The 21,343-nt window shown below is 34.7% G+C and overlaps 1 protein-coding gene across 28 annotated transcripts in view; it reads right to left on the minus strand.

Annotated features, from left to right (window-relative positions):
- The window catches only part of tn (tripartite motif containing protein thin), a 188,311-nt gene that overhangs the window by 76,147 nt on the left and 90,821 nt on the right, over positions 1 to 21,343 (minus strand). For all 28 annotated transcript variants that reach the window (XM_073990653.1, XM_073990666.1, XM_073990661.1 and 25 more), the window contains 2 exons: positions 14,281 to 14,421; positions 3,180 to 3,315 (listed from right to left, as the gene is read on the minus strand). In XM_073990653.1, coding sequence (XP_073846754.1) covers positions 3,180 to 3,315; positions 14,281 to 14,415 — 271 coding nt within the window. In that variant the 5' untranslated portion in view covers positions 14,416 to 14,421. The remainder of the gene's footprint in view (positions 1 to 3,179; positions 3,316 to 14,280; positions 14,422 to 21,343) is intronic.

The raw sequence follows: 21,343 nt of genomic DNA on the forward strand, positions 1-21,343 counted from the left end.
TCGATGTGTTACAAACGGAACGACAAATTTAATTATACCCTCCATATTATGGTGGAGGGTATGCAAATTGTGTACATAAGCCCATGTTTTGGTATATCCCCATATAACGTTACCACTCTATTTCAGTTATTTTTTAGTTTTAACTCCATTTTCAAATAGAATTAGCTAAAATTTGTCATTGGTACATATTTTCATATAGCGCCCCGTATCTTGAAGCTTTTAGCTACATTTTCAGACTGAAAATCTTCTCGTAGTAGACAGAAACCTTCTCTACAAAAAATGTTGGAATATAACGGTACCGCCCGATTGTATATATTTTGACGTTTTTAGTGACATTTTCGGACCGAATTAGCTATAATTCATTATTTAGGATTCCTAGTGATCAAAAAACTTATTTACCGAAAATGTTGGACATAGGTCTTAGTATGGCCCCCATATAGCGATACCGCTCATTTCAGGTATTTTTGAGTTTTTACCGGTATTTTCAAACCGAATAAGCTGTAATTTGGCATTTGTGGTTCTTAGAGGTCAGAAAACTTCTCCATAACGTGTATGGTTATATATCCATGTTGTGGTATAGGCTTCATATAACGGTACCGCCTAATGTCGGGGTTTTGGAAATTATTATCTATATTTTCGGCCTAGATTGGCTGTTATTCGAATCCGCCAGAAGTTGCGGACATAGGTCCACGTTTTGATATGGTCCCATAAAACGTTTTTATCTACATTTTCAATTAGGAATTAACCCAAATTAGGAATTAACCCAGCAAAAATTCGGATCCGTTAGTCATTATGTAACCCAATACAAAGTAATGTATCAAGGTAAAACTATATACTTAGTAATGAGTATGATGGCACAGAGCGCGTGTGTCCGATTACAAATCCTAGGGTTGTGTTCACGCTCGCCGTCGGCACGCAAGTTTTTTTGTTAAAAATATAAAAAACAGTTGGTGGTACACATGTCAGCTTTCAAACAATCCTTAATGTTTGTACGCGTAGCACAGTGTGTATTGCGTTCCGCTACAAATCAGAAGATCGCATAATCAAATCCAGCAGAGAGCAAAATAAAATAGAAATATGAGGTGTATTGAAATTAAAACAAATTCCACCTCAACTTTTCTAGAAATAGAACATTTGTTTTTAGCTTATTTTTCAACTTCTGGTGGCCATAGAATAACTAGTTTTTCTAGTGGTTATAGAATAACTAGTTATTCAGTGCAACATGCTAGAGTTTTGTAGTTCCGGAACGAACTAATTCCAAGGAACTATTGGAACTATATCCGGCTCTTAAATTGTTCCTTTAGTTCATATAGTTCCAGCCGTGCATATAATTTCTTTCATTTGTATAATTCATTTTCTTAGTTTAATTCCACACTAACTTCGATCTTTCACATTCGGTTCATTCATCATTCAGATGCGGCCACGTTCTTAAATATTCGTAAACATAAATTTTTTTCATGTCAATTCATCCACCAAAAGTTGAAAACAAAAAGAAAGATAAAGATTTGTTAAACTGCTTCACTCTCGGAACTATTTGGAATGAAGGAAGTAAAAAGAACGACGAAAGAGAAAGATTCATTAAACTATGTCGGTCTCGGAACAATTTGGAACGAAGGGAATAGAAAGAACGACGAACAAGAAAGGTTCATTGAACTATATCGTTCTCGGAAATATTTGGAACTATGAAACTATATTAAGGAACTAGTTCCTTTTGGGAAAAACTAGAAAGATCGATCCGCTCCAGGAACTAGATTGCCCAACTCTACAACATGCCCTTGTTAAAATAATGGTTAGTAGGGGGTTTTGTAAGTAGTTACTATTACCGAAAACTACTCTTAAACCCATTATTTGATAATGATTTTTTTGCTGGGAAGAAGAACCCATTCATTGAGAAAAAAATTAGACTGTACTCTCCTTTCTGCCATGTACGTACAATGGGAATAGTTTTTACAAGGATGTATTCAAAAATTATTTTTCTCAATTCACCATAAATAATACGCCACAACAATATTTCTTTAAAAGAAATCCTAAGATAAAAGCCATCCATTTAACATATAACCGAAGCACTTTTGCTAAGATTATGATTAACCATAAATTTGTAAACACCTGTAAAAGCCATAAGTGCAATGTGAACTGCTACAAATGGTATCTTAAATGTTCTCAAATGTTTAATCTTTGTCACTCCTTGTTTTGGAAAATAAATAAATTTAATTATATACATTTATTCCCCATTATATACAGATGTGACAATAATATTTTAATGCATTAAATTTTACCAAGATTGTGGGTAGTTTTAATAATAATTACCACCTAATCGATTATCTCATGCTCGGACCGAATTTGGTGATAACAATGGGTAACCAATAAAATAGAATCGATTTGTAGCACTCTTTGATAAGTCTCCTTTAATAACTTCTGGGATGTCTATTGGAAAACCTTTAAAGTGATTTTTTACAAAACTCTTATATTAGAAATCATATGCTATGAGCTACCCACTAAACCTATATCCACTATCCACTTTTATGCAAGTTTAAGATTAAGGATTAAGATTTGTAAACACCTGTAAAAGCCATTAGTACAATGTCAACTGTTACAAATGGTATCTTAAATGTTTCTTCATTTTTAATCTATGTCACTCTTTGGTTTGGAAAATAAATATCTTTAATTCTATACATTTACTCTCCGTCATATACAGATGTGACAATAATATTTGAATGCATTACATTTTCACCAAGTCTTTAGGTATGTAGGTATGTCATTATTAATGGATTTTTCTAACATTTACACTGCAAATAGAAATTCACATTTAGCCTTGGATAAAAACATAATTGGCAAAGCTTAAAGAAACATGAATTTCTTTCAACAAATCCTTGATTAAATTCTACTTATTTCACATTATTTGCTGAGTGAGAAAATATAAAAGAAAGCACTCATATCCCATTCGAGGACACACGCACACATGCACAACATTGCGAAATATTCATGACAACATTGTTTTCATTGTATTAAATTTTCAAACACTTCTACTTAGATATATGTATGTACGACCAATGGTGCTTCAGTAGCATGGCAAAGCAACAAGGGAACCAAAAGAACATCCACAGGATATTGATAATGTTTGTTTTAGCTTATCACTTTTCATATACTAGTCATCGTTCGTTCTTTCGTTATTTACTTACCAGATGTGGGATCTGGTAATTCACCAGTTATCTCGATGTGCAACTCAAGGAAGCGCTGCAGTGTAACATTGGTGGGAAATGCCTGGACTCCATTGTATGGTATGCGATGTTCTGCACGACATTCAGGACATTTTACCTTGAATGAAAGAAAAGAAGATACAATGAAATAAAGGTGTGTACTTTGATTTTAAAGTTTGAACATAAAACAATGAAATTACTTTATTACTTTTGTATGCATCTGTAAAAGCCATTTTAAAGTGTTCGTTTTTTTAGAAATGGTATCTTTAATGCATTTGATATGTGCCACAAGAGATTGGGGAAAATTAAGAGTACTTTTACAAATTCCCCTTTCGCAATTTCTAAGTGGCAAAAGTAAACAGAAAGCTTTTTATAATTGGTCTGTACCAGTACTGCAAGAATCTACAAGTTTTTACTATTTTTTTCGATAACATAAAGGGAAAAATTTTATCGTAGTAAAAAATAGTAGCTTCTTGCAGGTTCTGGAACAGAGCAAATATTTTAACAACATTATAAAATTTAATTTATAAGGCAACTAAAATTTCTGAGAGAATTATTATTCTCTTGAAACATTTGGGAGTCACTACTGAATTATAGCAAAATTAAAGGTTATGTATGATAAATTAAAAAAAATGTGTTTAATTAATCATACATTTTAATCATGGTTGCAGATATCTCTGTCTTTGCATCAACGATCTCGACTTAAACGAATGCTTTATTATTGCGTGTCGATGTTGTAAATTAGCACTCCTAAATCGTTGGATCAACCCCGCGATGTACCATATTCGATGCGTATTACTGGGTGGTATGGCTCTATGTCCTCTCATATTTGAATTCTTGAACGGAAGTTGATCAAAGTTTGTTCGAAGTTCAATTACTTATCCAAAAATATTAGATTGAAATGTATTTGGGGAATTCTGAGTTAAATCGAACACTTTTTCAAAATGAGGTTTTTGATTTCCTTTATAACACCCTATAATGTGTGACTAAATTCGGTCTAGAAATATATGTGACAAATAATATCGAAATCGGTTTAGATTTGGATATAGCTCCCATATGTATCTTCGTCCGATTTTACGTATTTGGTGCCCCAAACACGCTATTTATTTCCGATTAGGATGAAATTTGGAATGTGTGATGAAATTCGGTCTAGAAGTAAATGTGACAAATTATATCGAAATAGGTTCAGATTTGGATATAGATCCCATTATATGGAAATCGTTTCAGATTTGGATATAACTCCCATATATATTTTCGGCCGATTTCACGTATTTGCTGCACCAAACACGCTATACATATCTGATTTCGATGAAATTAGGAATGTGTGACTGAATTCGCTCTAGTAGTAAGTATCTTTTTAAGTATAAGTAAGTATATTTTATATATATATATATATATATATATATATATATATATATATATACCCAGCAAAAAGTTTGCCTCCAAAGAGGCAGTTAAATGATATGTACAAGTGATCTGGAAGTGCATCAAATTATGCATTTTCACTCATGATTTTTACAAGAGCGTGACTACGGAAAGAGGCACTCCATTGCACTGCATTTTAACTGACCCTTTGGCACTGCATTTTAACTGACCCTCTGGCACTGCATTTTAACTGACCCTTTGGCATTGCATTTTAGCTAACCCTTTGGGGTAGAATAGGAGGTAGTCCAAAGCACGTGTTTTGATACAGGCATTCTGCGGAAATTGTGCAAGCCATTACAAAATATGCCAGAACAAATAAAATGCATTATTTGTGTAAAACAAAAATATTAAGAACTTTATTACATTAACACAAATTATGAAAATTCTCCATTGAATTCAATCGCAAACACGCGTGTTTCCTCCGCTCTCCATTTGTTCCAAGCTGAACTGTTTCTGCTTTATTTGCTAAATGTGTTGTCTTCCCATCACCAGTTAAGATTTCGACATGTACTCCAACAGCACTCCATTCGGAAATTTTCTTCTCTTGAGTTACTGGAAAAATGTTCACAAATGAAATATTATTTAGTTTGTACTCGTATTAACAAATGTTTGAAAATGTTAACACGCTTATCTCTTATTGGAAAATGTATGCCGCTGCCTGTAGAGATGTACAAACTGATTTATGTACATGTAGGGATCTCTAACAACTGCAAATAATATGAATCGAACGGAGTGCCTTTTTCACGACTCCGTTTGGACTACATCCGGATGCTGTTAAATTGTGAGGAATTGGAGTGTCTTTTTCACGACTCCGCTGAACTGCATCCGGATGTTGTTAAAATGTGACATGTGGATGTGATTATTTGGATTGCATCCAAATGCGGTTAAAATGTGAGGACTGGAGTGCCTTTTTCACGACTCCGGTTGAACTGCATTAAAACATGCCGTGACAGAACTAGTCCACATTGCACTACTTCTAATTTATTTTGCTGGGTATATATATATATATATATATATATATATATATATATATATATATATAACCCATTTAACGTTTACATATTTACAGTGGTGTTGGGTGTTATATAGTCGGTTCCACCCGACTATGACTATGGTTTTGTGCAGTGGTGATGCTGTTTATCAGTAAAACGTTTTAGTATATTTTAAATTTTTTTTGCTAAGGTTCCAGGGATATCGCGCCTTGAAAAAATAGAATTATTTAAAAATAATATGCAAAGAAATGCCCATAAAATCTTTAATATTGGTCTAAATATTTATTTTTTTATTTTTTTTATCGGTTATCTATATAAAATTTAAAAATTTTTCGCGATTAAATATTTAATCAATAAATTTTTATCAATGATTTTACCATTCGATTTTCTTTCTTTTCTGTATTAAACTACGACTAATTACAAAAATTTTAAGTCCCATTTGGTAGTGAGATTCGAATATTTATACCCTATACCACAATGTGGAAAAGGGTATTATAAGTTTGTTTTGGTAAAAATTCATGTAACACCGCGAAATATTCGTCGGAGACCCCCAATGTGGTATACCAATCTTCATATCTCGACGAGATAAAGCGATTTTGAGATGTGTGTCCGTCCGTCCTTCCGTCCGTCCGTCCGTCTGTCCATTATAAATTGTAAACACGCTCCAGGCCGCAATTATGGACCGATCGTCACGAAATTTTGTATGGAGGTCGGGTTCAGATCAGAATAGATCCCTATTCTTATTGGTGATAATTGTAAAATATTTAGCGGGTGAAATGGATAATATTTAGAGGGTTAAATGGACCAAAGCTTTTGTGTGAAAATTGTGAAAATTTTTAATTCACAGCTTATATCTTAATTCCTGGAAGTGACATTCCGGACAAGTGGGATACACTTGAAAGTGGAACGCTTGACCTTTCAATTGATGCTAATTATGTTGGTGTGCATGATCAGATAACAGAGTTGCAGCGTAATATATTCATTTATTTGTTTGTAGTGTAATAATAAACTCGCTAGAAGTCGCAATTATACATCAATAGTCACGAAATTTTGCACCGGATAAAAGTATAGGTCGAAAAAGATGCCTACAATTTTGATATACTTTAGCGGGTGAAATGGACCATTACTTTTGTATAAAAAATATAAAAATTTTATTTTTGGTCGATGTTTTAATTCCTTGAGGACATATATATTTCGCAAAGTAGCCTACATATGGGAAAAAACTACTGACCTTTCCTCTGATGTAAATTGCAATAAAGTGTTTGCTAGATAACGGGCCTACTGCCTAATATATAATGGGATCTGTGTATCCCATGCTACATATTGTCTCTCCAAAAGTTTATGTAACACCACGAAATATTCGTCCTAGACACCTTATTTGGTATGCCAAAATTCATATCTCGACGAGATAAAACGATTTAGCGATGTGTGTCCGTCCATTAAAAATTGGCCGCAATTATGGACCGATTGCAACGAATTTTTTAAGGAGGTTGGGTTCGGGCCAGAATAAAAATGATTAGTTTTTGCTGATGATCGTGAAATGTTCAGGGAAAGAAATGGACCAAACAAAAATTTTAACCAATTTTGTAGCGGCTCAGTAGGTCAAAATAATAACCCGCAAACTTTTAAACAAAGTTTGAGTTTATGATGAAGAAGAAGCGTACAAACCAACGTGAGGATCAGATAATACTTAGCGGGTTAAATGGACTGAAACTTTTGTGTTAAATTGGTAAAAATTTCAATAACGTAGCGGTTAAACAACGGAAGTAGTAGTACTACATAAGTGGGTTTCATTAGTTTGTGTGAACTCTGCTACAAAAATGTCTTTGTCATGCTAGATAACTTTTTGGTTTTGGTCATAAGTATTATTCGTTACATCTCTGATATTTGATAATTAAATTTTCACAATCATTGAAAAGAAGTTCCGTGGAGAGCGATTGTCCAGGGATGGTGGTATAGGGTATCCCAAGGTCGGCTCCGACCGACTATAGACTTTTCTTACTTGTTTTTTTTTTAAATTAATTAATTTTAATTTTTTTACATTTTTAATTTTTTTTTTTAATTTGCCAATACAATAATTCCTTTATACCAATTCGAAACATTTTTTATAAATATTAAAAAAAAAAACTTTTTTTAACATTTGTATTGTTGTTTTATTTAGGCATTTATCTTAAACATCGTAAAACCGGAGTTATTTTTCGATTTTGAAAATGGATTAGCAATTATAGTACCAGCCGGACAATAATACAAAAAAATTTCAAGAAAATCGAAGGGTACAATCATCGATAAAAATTTATTTTAAATATTAAAACGCTAAATTTGCATCCAAGTCCACTGTGCAATTTTTTCTATTTTTTTGTTAGATACCCAGCAAAAAGTAATTGGAAGTGCATCAAGTTATGCATTTCCACTCATGATCTTTACAAGAGCGCGACTACTAAAAGATGCACTTCATTAGCATTGCATTTTAACTAACCCTTCTGCACTGTATTTTAACTAAGCATTTATATATAATTGTTCCACAAACATCCCAGATGGGACAAGGGAAACTTGCACCCCGATTCATATTAGCTCAATGATATGGGACCTACTGTTTATTGCTGAGTCCGAACGGCATGTCCTAAGACACCAATTATAGAGAATTTTTACATGGCTAAAATATTCAGGAAATGTCGCCAACATCACTGAGGGGTATTTTGCCACCGTTGAAAATTTGATGTTATCTGTACTGGGAATCGAACCCACGACCTTTAGAGTGCATGGCCGGTGTGCATATCATCGCACCACGGTGGCACCCTTTACTAACACTTTTTCATTGCATTTTACATACCCCTTTAGAATCGCATTTTAACGAACCCTTTAGGGTTAAGGTTGAAGCAGTGATTTGGATGGAGCTTAAAGGCAAGCGCTCTAATTTATAGGAACATAATTGAAAACCACAAAAAGGCATTAGCTGGAAATTCTTGTCAACATGAGAGGATGGAACTCGCGTTTACATTTAAGAAAGATTAATAATCCAATAAAATAATGTTATATGTTTGGAGGGTATATTAAGTTTGCCATTCCTTTTGTAAATCATCGTATCTCCGTCCGTCTGTTGTAACCACGCTATCTTCCGAATGAGTTGAGCTACACAGCTGAAATTTCGTACACATACGTTTTTGGTCTGAACTTAGATCAAGTTCGAAAATGGGCTATATCGGTCCACGATTTGGTATAGCCCCCATATGATTTGAAGTTTTTAGCTACATGTTCTGGCCGAATTGGCTATAATTTGACACTTAGGGTTTCTAGTGGTCAAGTGACTTCTCCAGCAAAAATTGTGTGCAACAGAAAGAAAACTAATAATTCCATATTACCTCAGAATATTTTATGGTGGAGGGTATAAAAAGTTCGGCCCGGCCGAACTTACGCTTTTTAACTTGTTATATATTTATGTAACGAAATGTTTTTGTTATTTGTAAGTAACAGAAATCCCTTATCGAAGATAATAGAAAAAATTGGAAATAAAAACATAATTTAAAACTAGAATTTTTATGTCTTCTCAATTTTTCTGACCTTAAGCTAAATAAACAGAAGAAATAATCTACCGATCAAAAAAAATTTTCCTTGAGATTTATAAAATTCCTCAAGACATGGCCACAACACATAAGTAAATTTCTTCATTAAATTCAATCGTAACTGTTGTTGTAACAGTGTTTTGTATTATATGTTCGTACACTAATACCTCGATTTGCGTTAATAAATAATATTAGATTTTTTCGATTTGCGCTACTGAATGGATTTGCGTTATTAAAAACTAATATTTTTGGCTTTGAGTTTTGTGAAGAAGTTTTTCAAAACATGTGTTTCGATTTGCGTCGGAACCAATCATTAACGCAAATCGAGGTGTTAGTGTGTATTCTTTCTTCTGTTTAATCTGGCTCTGGGTTAATCTCAAATTTCAGGAACCTGGCTGCTTCGATGGGATGCAACCACAGATCCACTAGAGTAAGTTGCATAGGTGCGGGCCTGTGCCGCATGCAGGGCAGATGGTTTGCATAATGCCGTCGATCCTTGCCCAATAGGAGTTTATACAGCTGCATTTTCCCGAGAGTAGTTGAGCCAAAACTACTCTGGTTTGTCGTGGCAGCTTACACTCCGCAAACTGTAGCTGCTTATGAAATCTGCAACTGCGGCCATATGAATGCTATTCAGACGCGCTTGACATGCGTGTGGATCCAGAGGTTCTCTCTTGTGGCGCTGGATCTCTTCTTCTAGATCATGAAGACTCTCTTTAATATGCCTGAATGGGCGGGGCCTATCAACCATATGGTGATTGGGATGGATCTCACGGTAACAACCGAGCAGGTACTGCAACAAAAACATTTGATTGCGTCGTTGTACTGGAAAAATTATTGCCTCCTCATGTAGATGGCCTACTGGAGTCATTTTCTGTTTTTCGAAGAATTGATCCCTACAAGCGATGTACAAACTGACTTATGTACTTGTATGGACCTCTAACAACTAATAAAATGTAAGGAATGGAGTGCCTTTTTCACGACTCCGATTGATCTACCTCCGAATGCTGTTAAAATGTAAGAAATGGATGTCAATCGTTGATTTGCATCCGAATGAGATTAAAATGTAAGTAATTGGAGTGCATTCTTCACAACTCTGATTGTACTGCATCCAAATGAGGTTAAATGTGAAATGGATGTCATTCGTTGGATCGCATCTGAATGCGCATAAAATTTGGGAAGTGGAGTGCCGTTTTCACTACTCCGTTAGAACTGCAACAAAACATGCCGTAAGAGAACAAGTCTACATTGCACTACTTCCAATTAATCTTGCTGGGTGGCTTATAACAAATTATCAAAAAAAACATAAAAGATTTTTTTTCTATTCGGACACATAGTAAAAAAGTTATGAGTATTTCTTTGCATATGGTTTTTATAGAATTCGGCGCGCTATCTCTGGAACCTTTAGTCAGCATCACCGCAGCTAAAAATAATGGAAATCAAAAACCTCATTTTGATTATGATTTAATTTGAAACTTTAATATACATTAAATGTAGTGTCTAGGGTAGATCAATTACAGATAACATCTTACAGATTTAATGAAGTACTTGTGAGTAATATTTCTTCCTTTTCATTTCGTATACTTTACATTTCCTATTAATTTCCAGCAATAAGGAAATTTGTGCTTTTTTAATAAGTTTATCTGTGGGCGTCTGTTTTAAAAGTATTTTTACATTCTATTTTCATTCATAGTATATCTTATGAATGGTTTTCTTTTTATTTCCTCTGATATACAGCAACAACTGCTAGCAATGACGCAAAATCTGTTTTTATTTTTCCAAAATTTTGCGTTCAAAATAAAATAGGAATATATTTATGTATGTATAGACTTGCGTGGGAATTATGGAAAGAAATGTTCGAGAAGATTTTCAAAGAGTGTTATTAAAATTGAAACAATCAAAAAGAGAGAGAAAAGGAAACGGAATCTCTTTACAAGTGACTTGACGTTGTCGTCTAACATTTCAAATATATATGTGTAGTAGGTACAAATTTTTGAATAAGATTCGTCGTTTGCATAGTTACAAATCAAGATTTCGATTACATGGAAGAAGATATTGATGGCAGTGCCAGTTGCCAAAATTAAATTCCATAATATACAAGAAAATGCTGCCCTGATATCAATGAGCGCAGCCGGCTATCTGCCCAGCAAAAATCCTCATTACAAACCTCCTTTCCCACCCATTATTTTAACAAGGGCATGTCGCGCGAAATATCTGGTTATTTTGTAATCAAGCTGAAATTTGCTACTTAGTCCTCGTTGGGGGTATAAAATTTCCCTCAGAAACTTGTCCATGCCTTAGTATTGTCCCATAGGCACGGGTCCATGCCTTAGTATTGCCCCTTAGAACGGTACCTCCCGATTTTCGGTATTTTGAAGGTTGTGGCCACAGCAACCCACCGAAATGGCTGAAATTTGGTATTTAGTCTTTGTTGGAGGTAAAAGCCTTTCTGACTGAAATTCGAGGGTATAGGTCCACGTTTCGATATAGCCACCACAGAACGGTACCTCCCGATTTTGCTAATTTTGAAGGTTGTGACATCAATATCCCACTGAAAGACTGAAACTTGTAATTTAGGGATTTATCAGTATAGGTCCACGGGTTACTATATTCGCCATTGAAGCGGTTTTTTTCTGTATTTTGAAGGTTTTTCCGATATATGGCAAATTCGGTCTTTAGTCCTAAAATTTCCTCTAGAAATTTTTGGGTATAGATCGACGTTTTGATATAGCCCCCATGGAACGGTACCTCCCGAATTTGGGTATTTTGAAGGTTAGCTACATTGATTTACTGAATTTGCTGAAATTTGTTATATAGTCTTCTTCATAAAACCAAAAGAAACTAATTGTTCCATTTTACTTCAATACAACTCGTGGTGGAGGATGTGACATGGCTGATGATGTGGCTGAACTTAACGCTGTTCTTACTTGTTATACCCTCCACCATAGGATGGGGGTATATTAAGTTTGTCACTACGTTTGTAACTACTCGAAATAATCATTATAGACCCCACAAAGTATACATCGATATAGCCATATCCGTCCGTCAGTCCGTCTGTGGAAATCACTCTAGCGTCCGAACGGATTGACGTAGGTTGATGAAATTTTGGGAAAATATGTTATATTTACGTAGGACTTTTAGTATTGAAAGCGGGCTATGAAGGTCCACGCTTTCGTATAGCCCCCATACAAAATAACGCGTCGTCGTTTTAAGGAATTTTTAAGATATTTGGCCCATTTTACCACCGAATTGGTTGTAATTTGGTATTTTGTGTCTCCAGAGGCTAAAAATATTCCTACCTATGGGGCCAATATAAGGCCCCATATAAAGTACGCGTCATTTTAATATATTTTGAATGTATTAGACCCATTTGACCGCAGAATTGGTTGTAATTTGGTATTTTGTGTCTTCAAAGTTGGGTTATATAGGTCCACGTTTTGGTATAGCCCCCATATAAGGTTCCATATAAAGTACGCGTCATTTTAATATATTTTGAATGTATTAGACCCATTTGATCACAGAATCGGTTGTAAGTTTGTATTTTGTGTTTTCAGAGGCTAAGAAACATTTCTACCATAAAATGTTTATATAGGTCCACTTGTTAATATAGCCCCCATAATACAATATCTCCCGATTTTCGATATTTTGAACGTTTTAGCCTTATTATCACACCGAGATGGCTGAATTTTGGTATTTCGTCTTCGGCCCGACCGAACTTAACGCTTTTCTTACTTGTTTCTAATTAATTTCGCCAAATGTTGGTGATCATCATTTCATACATTTTCCAATTGCCTGTACTATAATTTTTGGGAAGAACACCTTTTCGCAGAAAATTTTGAAAGTAGATCCATGTTTTGGAATAACGCCCATATTATGATACCTCCTGGTTTTATCTATTTCCTTGTAGAAAACCTTCCTGCAGAAAATTATCAATACGTTCCCAACCGATATTGTTTGGGTGGTGAAAAATTCTAAAGGAGATGATGTTATTACGTTGGAAGAGTAAAACCCCAAAATGGTTTTGAATTATTAGGCCAATTCTGTATTTTATGATAAAGTCCCCATATAACAGTACCTCCCAAGTCCACGTTCCCAACCAATACTGTTTGTGTGGTGAAAAATTCCGAATGGGAGGTGATGGTATTAGGTCAGAAGTGTTAAATCCCAAAAAAAGATTTTGAATTATCGGATCAATTCTTTATTTCATGATAAAGTCCCAATATAACGGTACCTCCCAAGCCCACGTTCCCCACCGATGTCATTTGGGGTGTGATAAATGCCAAAGGTTGGTAATGATATTAGGTCAGAAGAGCGAAATTCCAAACCCTCACAATCTCCATTTGAAATTTTTCAAAATGAATCATACACATTTGTCCAACATTTGCACATCGTACTATTTCTCTCAAACCAAGTTCGAAGATAAACTATGTTTGGTCCAAAAGTTCCTAAAGGCAGTGTAGGGATTGTCCGAGGATTTTGTTTGAAATTTTTGTTGTCTTTGTGGCAAGTCCATTCTTCCTGACATAATGACTTAAAAACACTAAAAAATCTTACGGTGACTAACTAAAATGACTTCCAAAATTAGATCGAGTTCGAAGTTCAACACTTTTCCACTCTAATCCAGTGTAAATCTATTCTCCGATCGTGTTGATATTTTAATATCAGGTAATCCTTGTGATCACAATAAGACACATATTTTTTGTGCTAGGGGAAGCTAATACAATACAGGCCCCGAAATGTTGAAATATTTAGGATTACTCCTTCAGAAATCTCTCGCATGTACTAAAGTTTTTGTTAAGTTTGTGGTCTTTCATGCAACGCTTTAATTTTTATTTCTCCATAATAACACAAATGTTCCACAAATCTAGTCATAGGCTGAGGGTATTCAGCTGTCGATAAGGACGATTGATCCTCAACTTTAATTCACCTCGTCGCCAGAAATGAATATGAAAAGATAGCACGAGATCATAACCTCGTTCAATTATATTTGTTTATGTATCTTACCTACCAGAGGCTCTTCGAACTTAAAAACTACAAAAATTTAAAATTATTTTACCAAAGCGGAAGTTTTTAGATTCGTTAAATTTCAAATCATTATCGACTTACCTGTCGTCGTACATAATCCACTAAACCCTCCATACAGGGTTCCATGCAAAAGGAGTGTTGGCATGGCAGCAGCTTTGGTATGCGATACCGGTCCAGGCAAACGCAACACGTCAACAATTGTTCAAATTGTTCCATTTTTTACTGCAATTAAAAGTGGAAAAACAGAAAAAAAATTAAAAAGAAAATCCATCAACTTAGCACAATGGTCGTCGTTATTGATTTAACGACATAACAGGACAATAAAATCTCATATAATGTGTTTTATCTTTTCCCTTTTTCTCTTCCTCTTTCACCAACTACATCAAGTATATAGGAAAACAAATTATTTTGTGCTTGTGCTCCCTTGAATTGAGATTTTAATCTAAATCGATAAGCCTTAAAATAATTCCCTCAATGCTTCTGTTTGCAATTTTCATTACTTTGGTGTAGTGGGCTAAACTTGTGGGCTAAACTTGCGGGACCGGACAAACATAGCGCCCTACATTTTATTTACTTCACATTATTGAGTATTATTTTGGTTTATGAGTTCTTCCTTTCGTATCCATCGTAGACTACTTTTCAACTTTGTCCTAGCCACACAAATCATCTTAATGTCATCATTACCATTCAAACTAATCATCTTTTATGGAAATGTAAATTCAAAGTCAATTTTCTATTGTTCCATTACCGCAATTCCCTGAGCCTTATGTACTACAACATACTGTATATACTCTACGCCATAGGGAGCATTGGGTGGCAAAAGCTTTCTTCAGAATATTTTGTTGGGAAAATATGTGGCCAACCGAAGTGGTCTGCGGATTTGGTTTGGTTCTAAAGGAGGTGGGGTAGAAAAATACCGCAACCCTGATATTCTTATTATTAAGTACTCCGCAAAACCACAATCCAAATGAAGGAATAAAATTTAATTCTCCAATGTAGAACGATGAGGTTTAAATAGAGACTTACGTCTTACTTTGCTGAATTTAATTCGCTTAAATTTCTCCTTTAATGAGAACATTTCAATTGTTGTTTTGTCAATTCAATTGTTGTCTTGTGGTGTGGAAATGGTGATATTTGACAAAAAATATATGACAACGTAGTTATATGATAAACATGGGGTCGGAGTCTAAGGGTATTTAGCTAACGGCAAAGCACTACTTATTGATTGCATTTCACATACTTAATTTCGTATTCTCTTAATCCAATATTAATCTATGAGAGCCAAACCCAATATTAAAACAACAATTGCATTTTTCCACTTCACATTATTATTTATTCATTCATATGTATCATAAATAGTTTGTTAATGTTTACATTCCAGTAATTTGCACTAATTTCCTTTTTCATTTTATACATATATCAAAAATAATTGATTTTCAAAAAAAAAAAAAAAAAATCAATTTACATTTAAATATTCATATTATTGAATTCATGCAATGATCTCGGTTTCGTAAACGGATGCATGATGCGTCATCATATGAATATTGATGATTCGGTTTTAAGCTACAATTATTTGCCCATTTATTCATTGATTTTCAGCTGAAATAATGCGACAATAAAATTTGCACACAGTTCAAGAGGATATGTAAATATTGTGTGCGCGTTGCTTACATAGAGAGCTCAAATACAAGTGACCTTATTATCACGCCTTTGATTGTTGTTTGTTATGGCTACAACAAACAATCGCAGATATAATCGTATGTACATGAATGTTTATCGATGTGGTGTGGTGCAATGCATAATTTGTTTACAATAATTGTTTTAAATTTTTATGTGTACGACATGTGAGTAAGAATTATATATGAGTTGTCTATACATTACAGAAAAAGTGATTAATTTCTAAGGGAATACGTAGAGGAGTGAAGATTATTTCCATGAACCCAACAATAACTCTCTAGTTGCACAAAATAAACAGAATCCAATAATCGTTATGTGAAAATAATCCACAGAATTTGAATGCATCATTTCTGCTTATATTGATACATAGTAATTGTTTTATAAGAAATTTTGGTTTGGTTTTCAAACTAAATTGACATTTGTTTGTTTATACCCTCCACCATAATAATTAAATTTGTCATTCCGTTTGTAACACATGAAATATTCATCGGGGACCCAATAAAGTATACGGTAGAAACAAAAAGTGTTTTACAAACGATGAATCCGAGTTTCACCCATTCAGAATTCGCGAACTGTTAACATATTGTATATAGTAAGACTGAAATTGTTTAAAATGATGTGTTTTAGTAAGGATCCCATAATATCGACCATTAAAATTAAATAACGTGGAAGCTGTGTTGGCACCAATGTAGAAAAATGGGTAAAAATGGGTGGAAGCCAACAAGTTTTTTATGTCCCCTTCCCATTTCTGGCTTAACCTTACGTTTTATAGACCTGTGCCCAAAGAAAGAATCACAGCATACTCTATAGGCAACATGAAACTAGTGTATGATTTTTCGATATCCACTGCATTGACCAAAAATTTATGCTGACATTTTGAAGTCGGAATTTCGGGGTTTTTTTTTAATTTTTTTTTAATAATCCGGACGCGCAAAAAGATAATATTCAAAAACAGATATATGCATACATTTTCTCAATACAACAAATAAGAAATTTTGAAATATTTTTTCTTTATAAGAGAATAAAAACCGCTAAAACTTTTGCGCGCATCCGCCAATTTTGTGAACGCAAACAAATTTGAAACCAGAATTTTTTCCTTAACCTCCGCTATACCAACAATCGAAGATGTGTTCGCTAAATTTTTTTATTTTTTTCAAATGGAATTGTAAAGGAAATTTCGTTTTTACCATATATTCTTGATCAGGGTAAAATTCTAAGGCGATATAACCACGTCCGTCTGTTCCTCTGTTGAAATCACGATACAGCTCGCAATTGTTAATATAGAGCTATGTAATTTGGTATAAAAGTTTCTGTTACTCCTAGGATGTTTGGTATTGCAAATGGGCTATACCGGTGCACGTTTTGATATAGCCCCCATAGAACGGTACCACCCTATTTGAGGTATTTTAAAGGTTTTAGCTTCATTATCACACCGAAATGGTTGAAATTTGATAATTAGTCTTCGTTGGGGATATAAAACTTTTCCCCAGAATTCTGTCGGTATAGGCCCACGCCTTCATATAGCCCCCATAAAACAGTACCTCCCGATTTGCGATATTTTAAAGGTTGTGGCCTCAATATTCCTCCGCAATGGCTGAAATTTGGTATTTAGTCTTCATTTGGGGTATAAAACTCTTTATAGAAAAGAAAAGGTTGTGGCCTCAATAGCCCCCACAGAACGTTACCTCCCGATTTTCGGTATTTAGAAGGTTATGGCCTCTATATTCCACCGAAATGGCTGAAATTAGAACGATACCTCCCGATTTTTGGTATTTTAAAGGTTATGGCCACAATAATCCATTGAAATGGCTGAAATTTGGTATTTTGTCTTCGCTGGGGGTATTCAAAATTCCCCTCTAAATATGTCTGTATTGGTCCTCGCCTTCACATATCCCCAATAGAACGGTACCTCCCGATTTTCGGTATTTTGAAGGTTATGGCCTCTATATTCCACCGAAATGACTGAAATTTGGTATTTTGTCTTCATTTGGGGTATTTTGATTTTCGGTATTTTGAAGATTGTGGCGTCAATATTCCTCTGAAATGCCCAAAATTTGTTAATTAGTCTTCGTTGTGTCGGGAGAGTCCCCATAGAAAGATACCTCCCAATTTTCGATATTTTCGAAGTCATGGCCAAAATAATCCATCGAAATGGCTGATATTTGATGTTTTGTCTTCGCAGGGGGTATTCAACTTTCCCCTCCAAATAAGTCGGTATTGGTCCACGCCCTCATATAGCCACCTTAGAATGGCACATGCCAGTTTTCGGTATTTTGTAGGTTGTGGCCTCAATATTCCACCGAAATGGCTGAAATTTGGTATTTAGTCTTGGTTGGAGGTGCAAAACTTTCCACCTGAAATTTGTAGGTATAGGTTTACGCCTTCATATTGCCCCCATAGAACTGTACCTCCCGTTTTTCGGTATATTAAGGGTTGTGGCTTCAATATTCCAACACCTTTATTTAGTGCCCATAGAACGATACCTCCCGAATTTCGGTATTTTGAAAGTTGGCCACATTGTTTACCGAAATGGCTGGAATTTGGTCTTTAGTCTTCTTCATAAATGCAACTCGTGGTGGAGGCTATAACAAGTTCGGCCTGGCCACACTTAACGCCATGCTTACTTTTTTCGATTTCTTTGATATTTGAAAATAAATCGTTCTTGCCTTTCATTCGTTTATACTTCATTGTCATAACTTTCCTACCATAACTCTCAATCTGTATGGCCCATAGAAATAAATCAGGGGATAATTTTGTATTCAAACTTTAATATTTTCTCGTTTGCTTTTGGATTAGGTTTTCTTTTCCTTTTTTGCTGTGGTTGTAATTTTGTTGCGTAGAGAAGAAAGTCAAAGCCTTTTTGTTTACTGGTGAATGTATGTTAAGCCTAAAATACGATTAAACGTTATGCATCACAGCACAAATCGAATTGTATGCAAACGTCGTAAATTTATGGCCCAGGTGGCAGTTTCAATGATTGACAAGAAATTTGGCAAATAACTACCTTTATGCTAGGTCATATGATGGGGGAAAACAGTGGTTTAAAGGAGAATGATTAAAGACTTATGAAAAAATTTAATTATAATTTTGCCACCATAATTTAAATGCATGCGTTTCATTTGAGAGATTCCATTATGAGGAAGAATATACTAATTGAGGCTAGGCGACAAATTATTTTCTAGTTTTAAGTGCATTTCTAAATAAAACACTGAAACTTAATTTTTTTAATTTATATTTTATTTTTAACTTTTTAGTAAATACAGGCCGAAAATTTAGATAAAAACTTTAAAATACCTGAAATCGTCTAGCACCGTTATATAAAGGCTATACCAAAACCTGGACTTATGTCCATAATTTTTGGTGGGGAAGTTTCTGTACCATTGGTGACTCTAAATGCGAAGTTACATCCAATTCTGCCTAAAAATGAAGATAAAATCCTTAAAACACTTGAAATCGGGTGTTACCACTATATGGGGGCTATATCAAAACCTGGACCTGTGCCAACAATTTTTGGTGGAGAAGTTTCTGTACCATTGGGGACTTCAAATGCCAAGTTACAGCCAATTCGGCCTCAAAATGAAGATAAAATCCTAAAACCACTTGAAATCGGGTGGTACCGCTATAAGGTGGCTATACCAAAACCTGGACCTATGTTCACAATTTTTGGTGGGGAAATGTCTGTATCATTGGAAATGCCAAATGACCGCTAATTCGGGTGCTCTATAATTGCTTTGATTTTTGTTGCAATATTTTTTAAATAAAATAAATAAATAAAAAAAATAGAGTGAACTATAACTCTCGAAGGCAGTTTTGCACATCGTATGGGCATTTCTTCCAGATATAGATCATGTTCGAATTTGGACTATATTGATCCACTCCTTCGGGTACCTCCTAAACAGAATTCGGAAAAATGTCAAGTTTAAGAGCTTCTCACTGATCATTTTGAATATTTTTCAGCAGGTTGTCCCTGCGGCTCCTTTTGCGACGGTGCAATGTTTTTCGGGCAAAAGTCCATACTTCGTGAGATGAATGCCTAAAAGCTCCAATAAACCTTAACGAAAAAAAAGATTGGTCCGAATGATTGGTCCAATCTTTGCGCATCGTATTACTATATCTAGTCATGTATCAGGTTTGAATATAGACTATATCAATCCCGTCCTACAGCTACCATCCAAGAAAAGTTTGGGAAAAGTGCAATCTCGGATAGTTTTGATTTTTTTTAAAAGGTTCTTTATGTGTTGGGCAAGCCCATACATCCTTAGATAACGACCCAAAAGCTCCAAAAAAGCTTGCAGATACTAACTAAACTGGGTAGTACCTAAGATAGCCCTCGAAGGGAGAAACCGATTTGGTCCAAACGTTGTATATCGTATTATGTCTGCTCTTTTAGGTCCGAATTATGTCCGCTCTCTCGCGGACCTCCACACAAAGTTTGGAAAGAGTGCAGTTTAAGGAATCATCTAAGATCGTTTTTAAATTTTTGGCAACATGTTGTGGATGCGGCCCTAGTCAACACCATACATTTTCTAATGCTTCCTGAGAAATTGGCCCAAAAACTCAAAAAACGCCTACAGATGTGTTTGCTTCTTTTTTTAGGTCCTTAGTTTCGGACAACAGCTGACTGATATTTTATGTAGGGTTGAGAGAAACATTAAGATGTGCAAGGGTTGAATAAATGTCAGTCACTTCTTTCGATTATCGTGGGTACCAACCATGCAAGTTTGTCACCGTAGGATTCTCTCTCGAAGCACAAAACATATTATGACGCTGTAAACTGGACTATAATGGGCTCTTTCGGCAAAAATTTCAAAACTACTCGAACACCACTTAAAACAAAGTTTTTGTGGGGTTACAAACCTATTTGGGAAGTGATAATCCCCGACAAAAATAACCCTTTCAAAATACCTTACTAACCCATTATTTTAATGTCTTTTTTATTTGCTATATAAGATCGTAAACATAACTAGTCCATGTTTACTAGGGTTATGACTTTTTGACGGTTTTTCTCTTAAATGATTTCCTGTAGGGGGAGTGAATGAACTTTTGCATTAATGACTAAAATAACGTTAATTTTTGAAAAAATGTATGATACGAAAAATTAGCTTCTTTTCAAAAATTATTTCCTGTTACAGGAATGAATAAATTTAAGCCTACTAGTAACTAAAATAACTTTTATTCCATTTAAATATTGAAAAAGGCCACGCACAAACCACTTTGAAAAAATTGATTTTTCTACTTTGTTAAAAAAATTATATCTTTGAAAAAAGAGAGTTAACGATATTTTAATGATTCTCAGAACTAAAGAAAATTAGTGAGAAACAAATATTCAGGGTGATTGTGAATGCAAACACCCCGTGAGTTTTGCATTTCTGCCGTTTCAGTTTAAAGGAAAAAGTGAGAAAACTCACGGCGTTACTAGTATATTCATAATTGGGCTGATTATGTCAGTTTCGCTATCTCATGTGGC

This window comes from Musca autumnalis, unplaced genomic scaffold, assembly GCF_047663935.1.
Source record: "Musca autumnalis isolate F117 unplaced genomic scaffold, ASM4766393v1 scaffold_5, whole genome shotgun sequence".
Classification (NCBI taxonomy): domain Eukaryota; kingdom Metazoa; phylum Arthropoda; class Insecta; order Diptera; family Muscidae; genus Musca; species Musca autumnalis.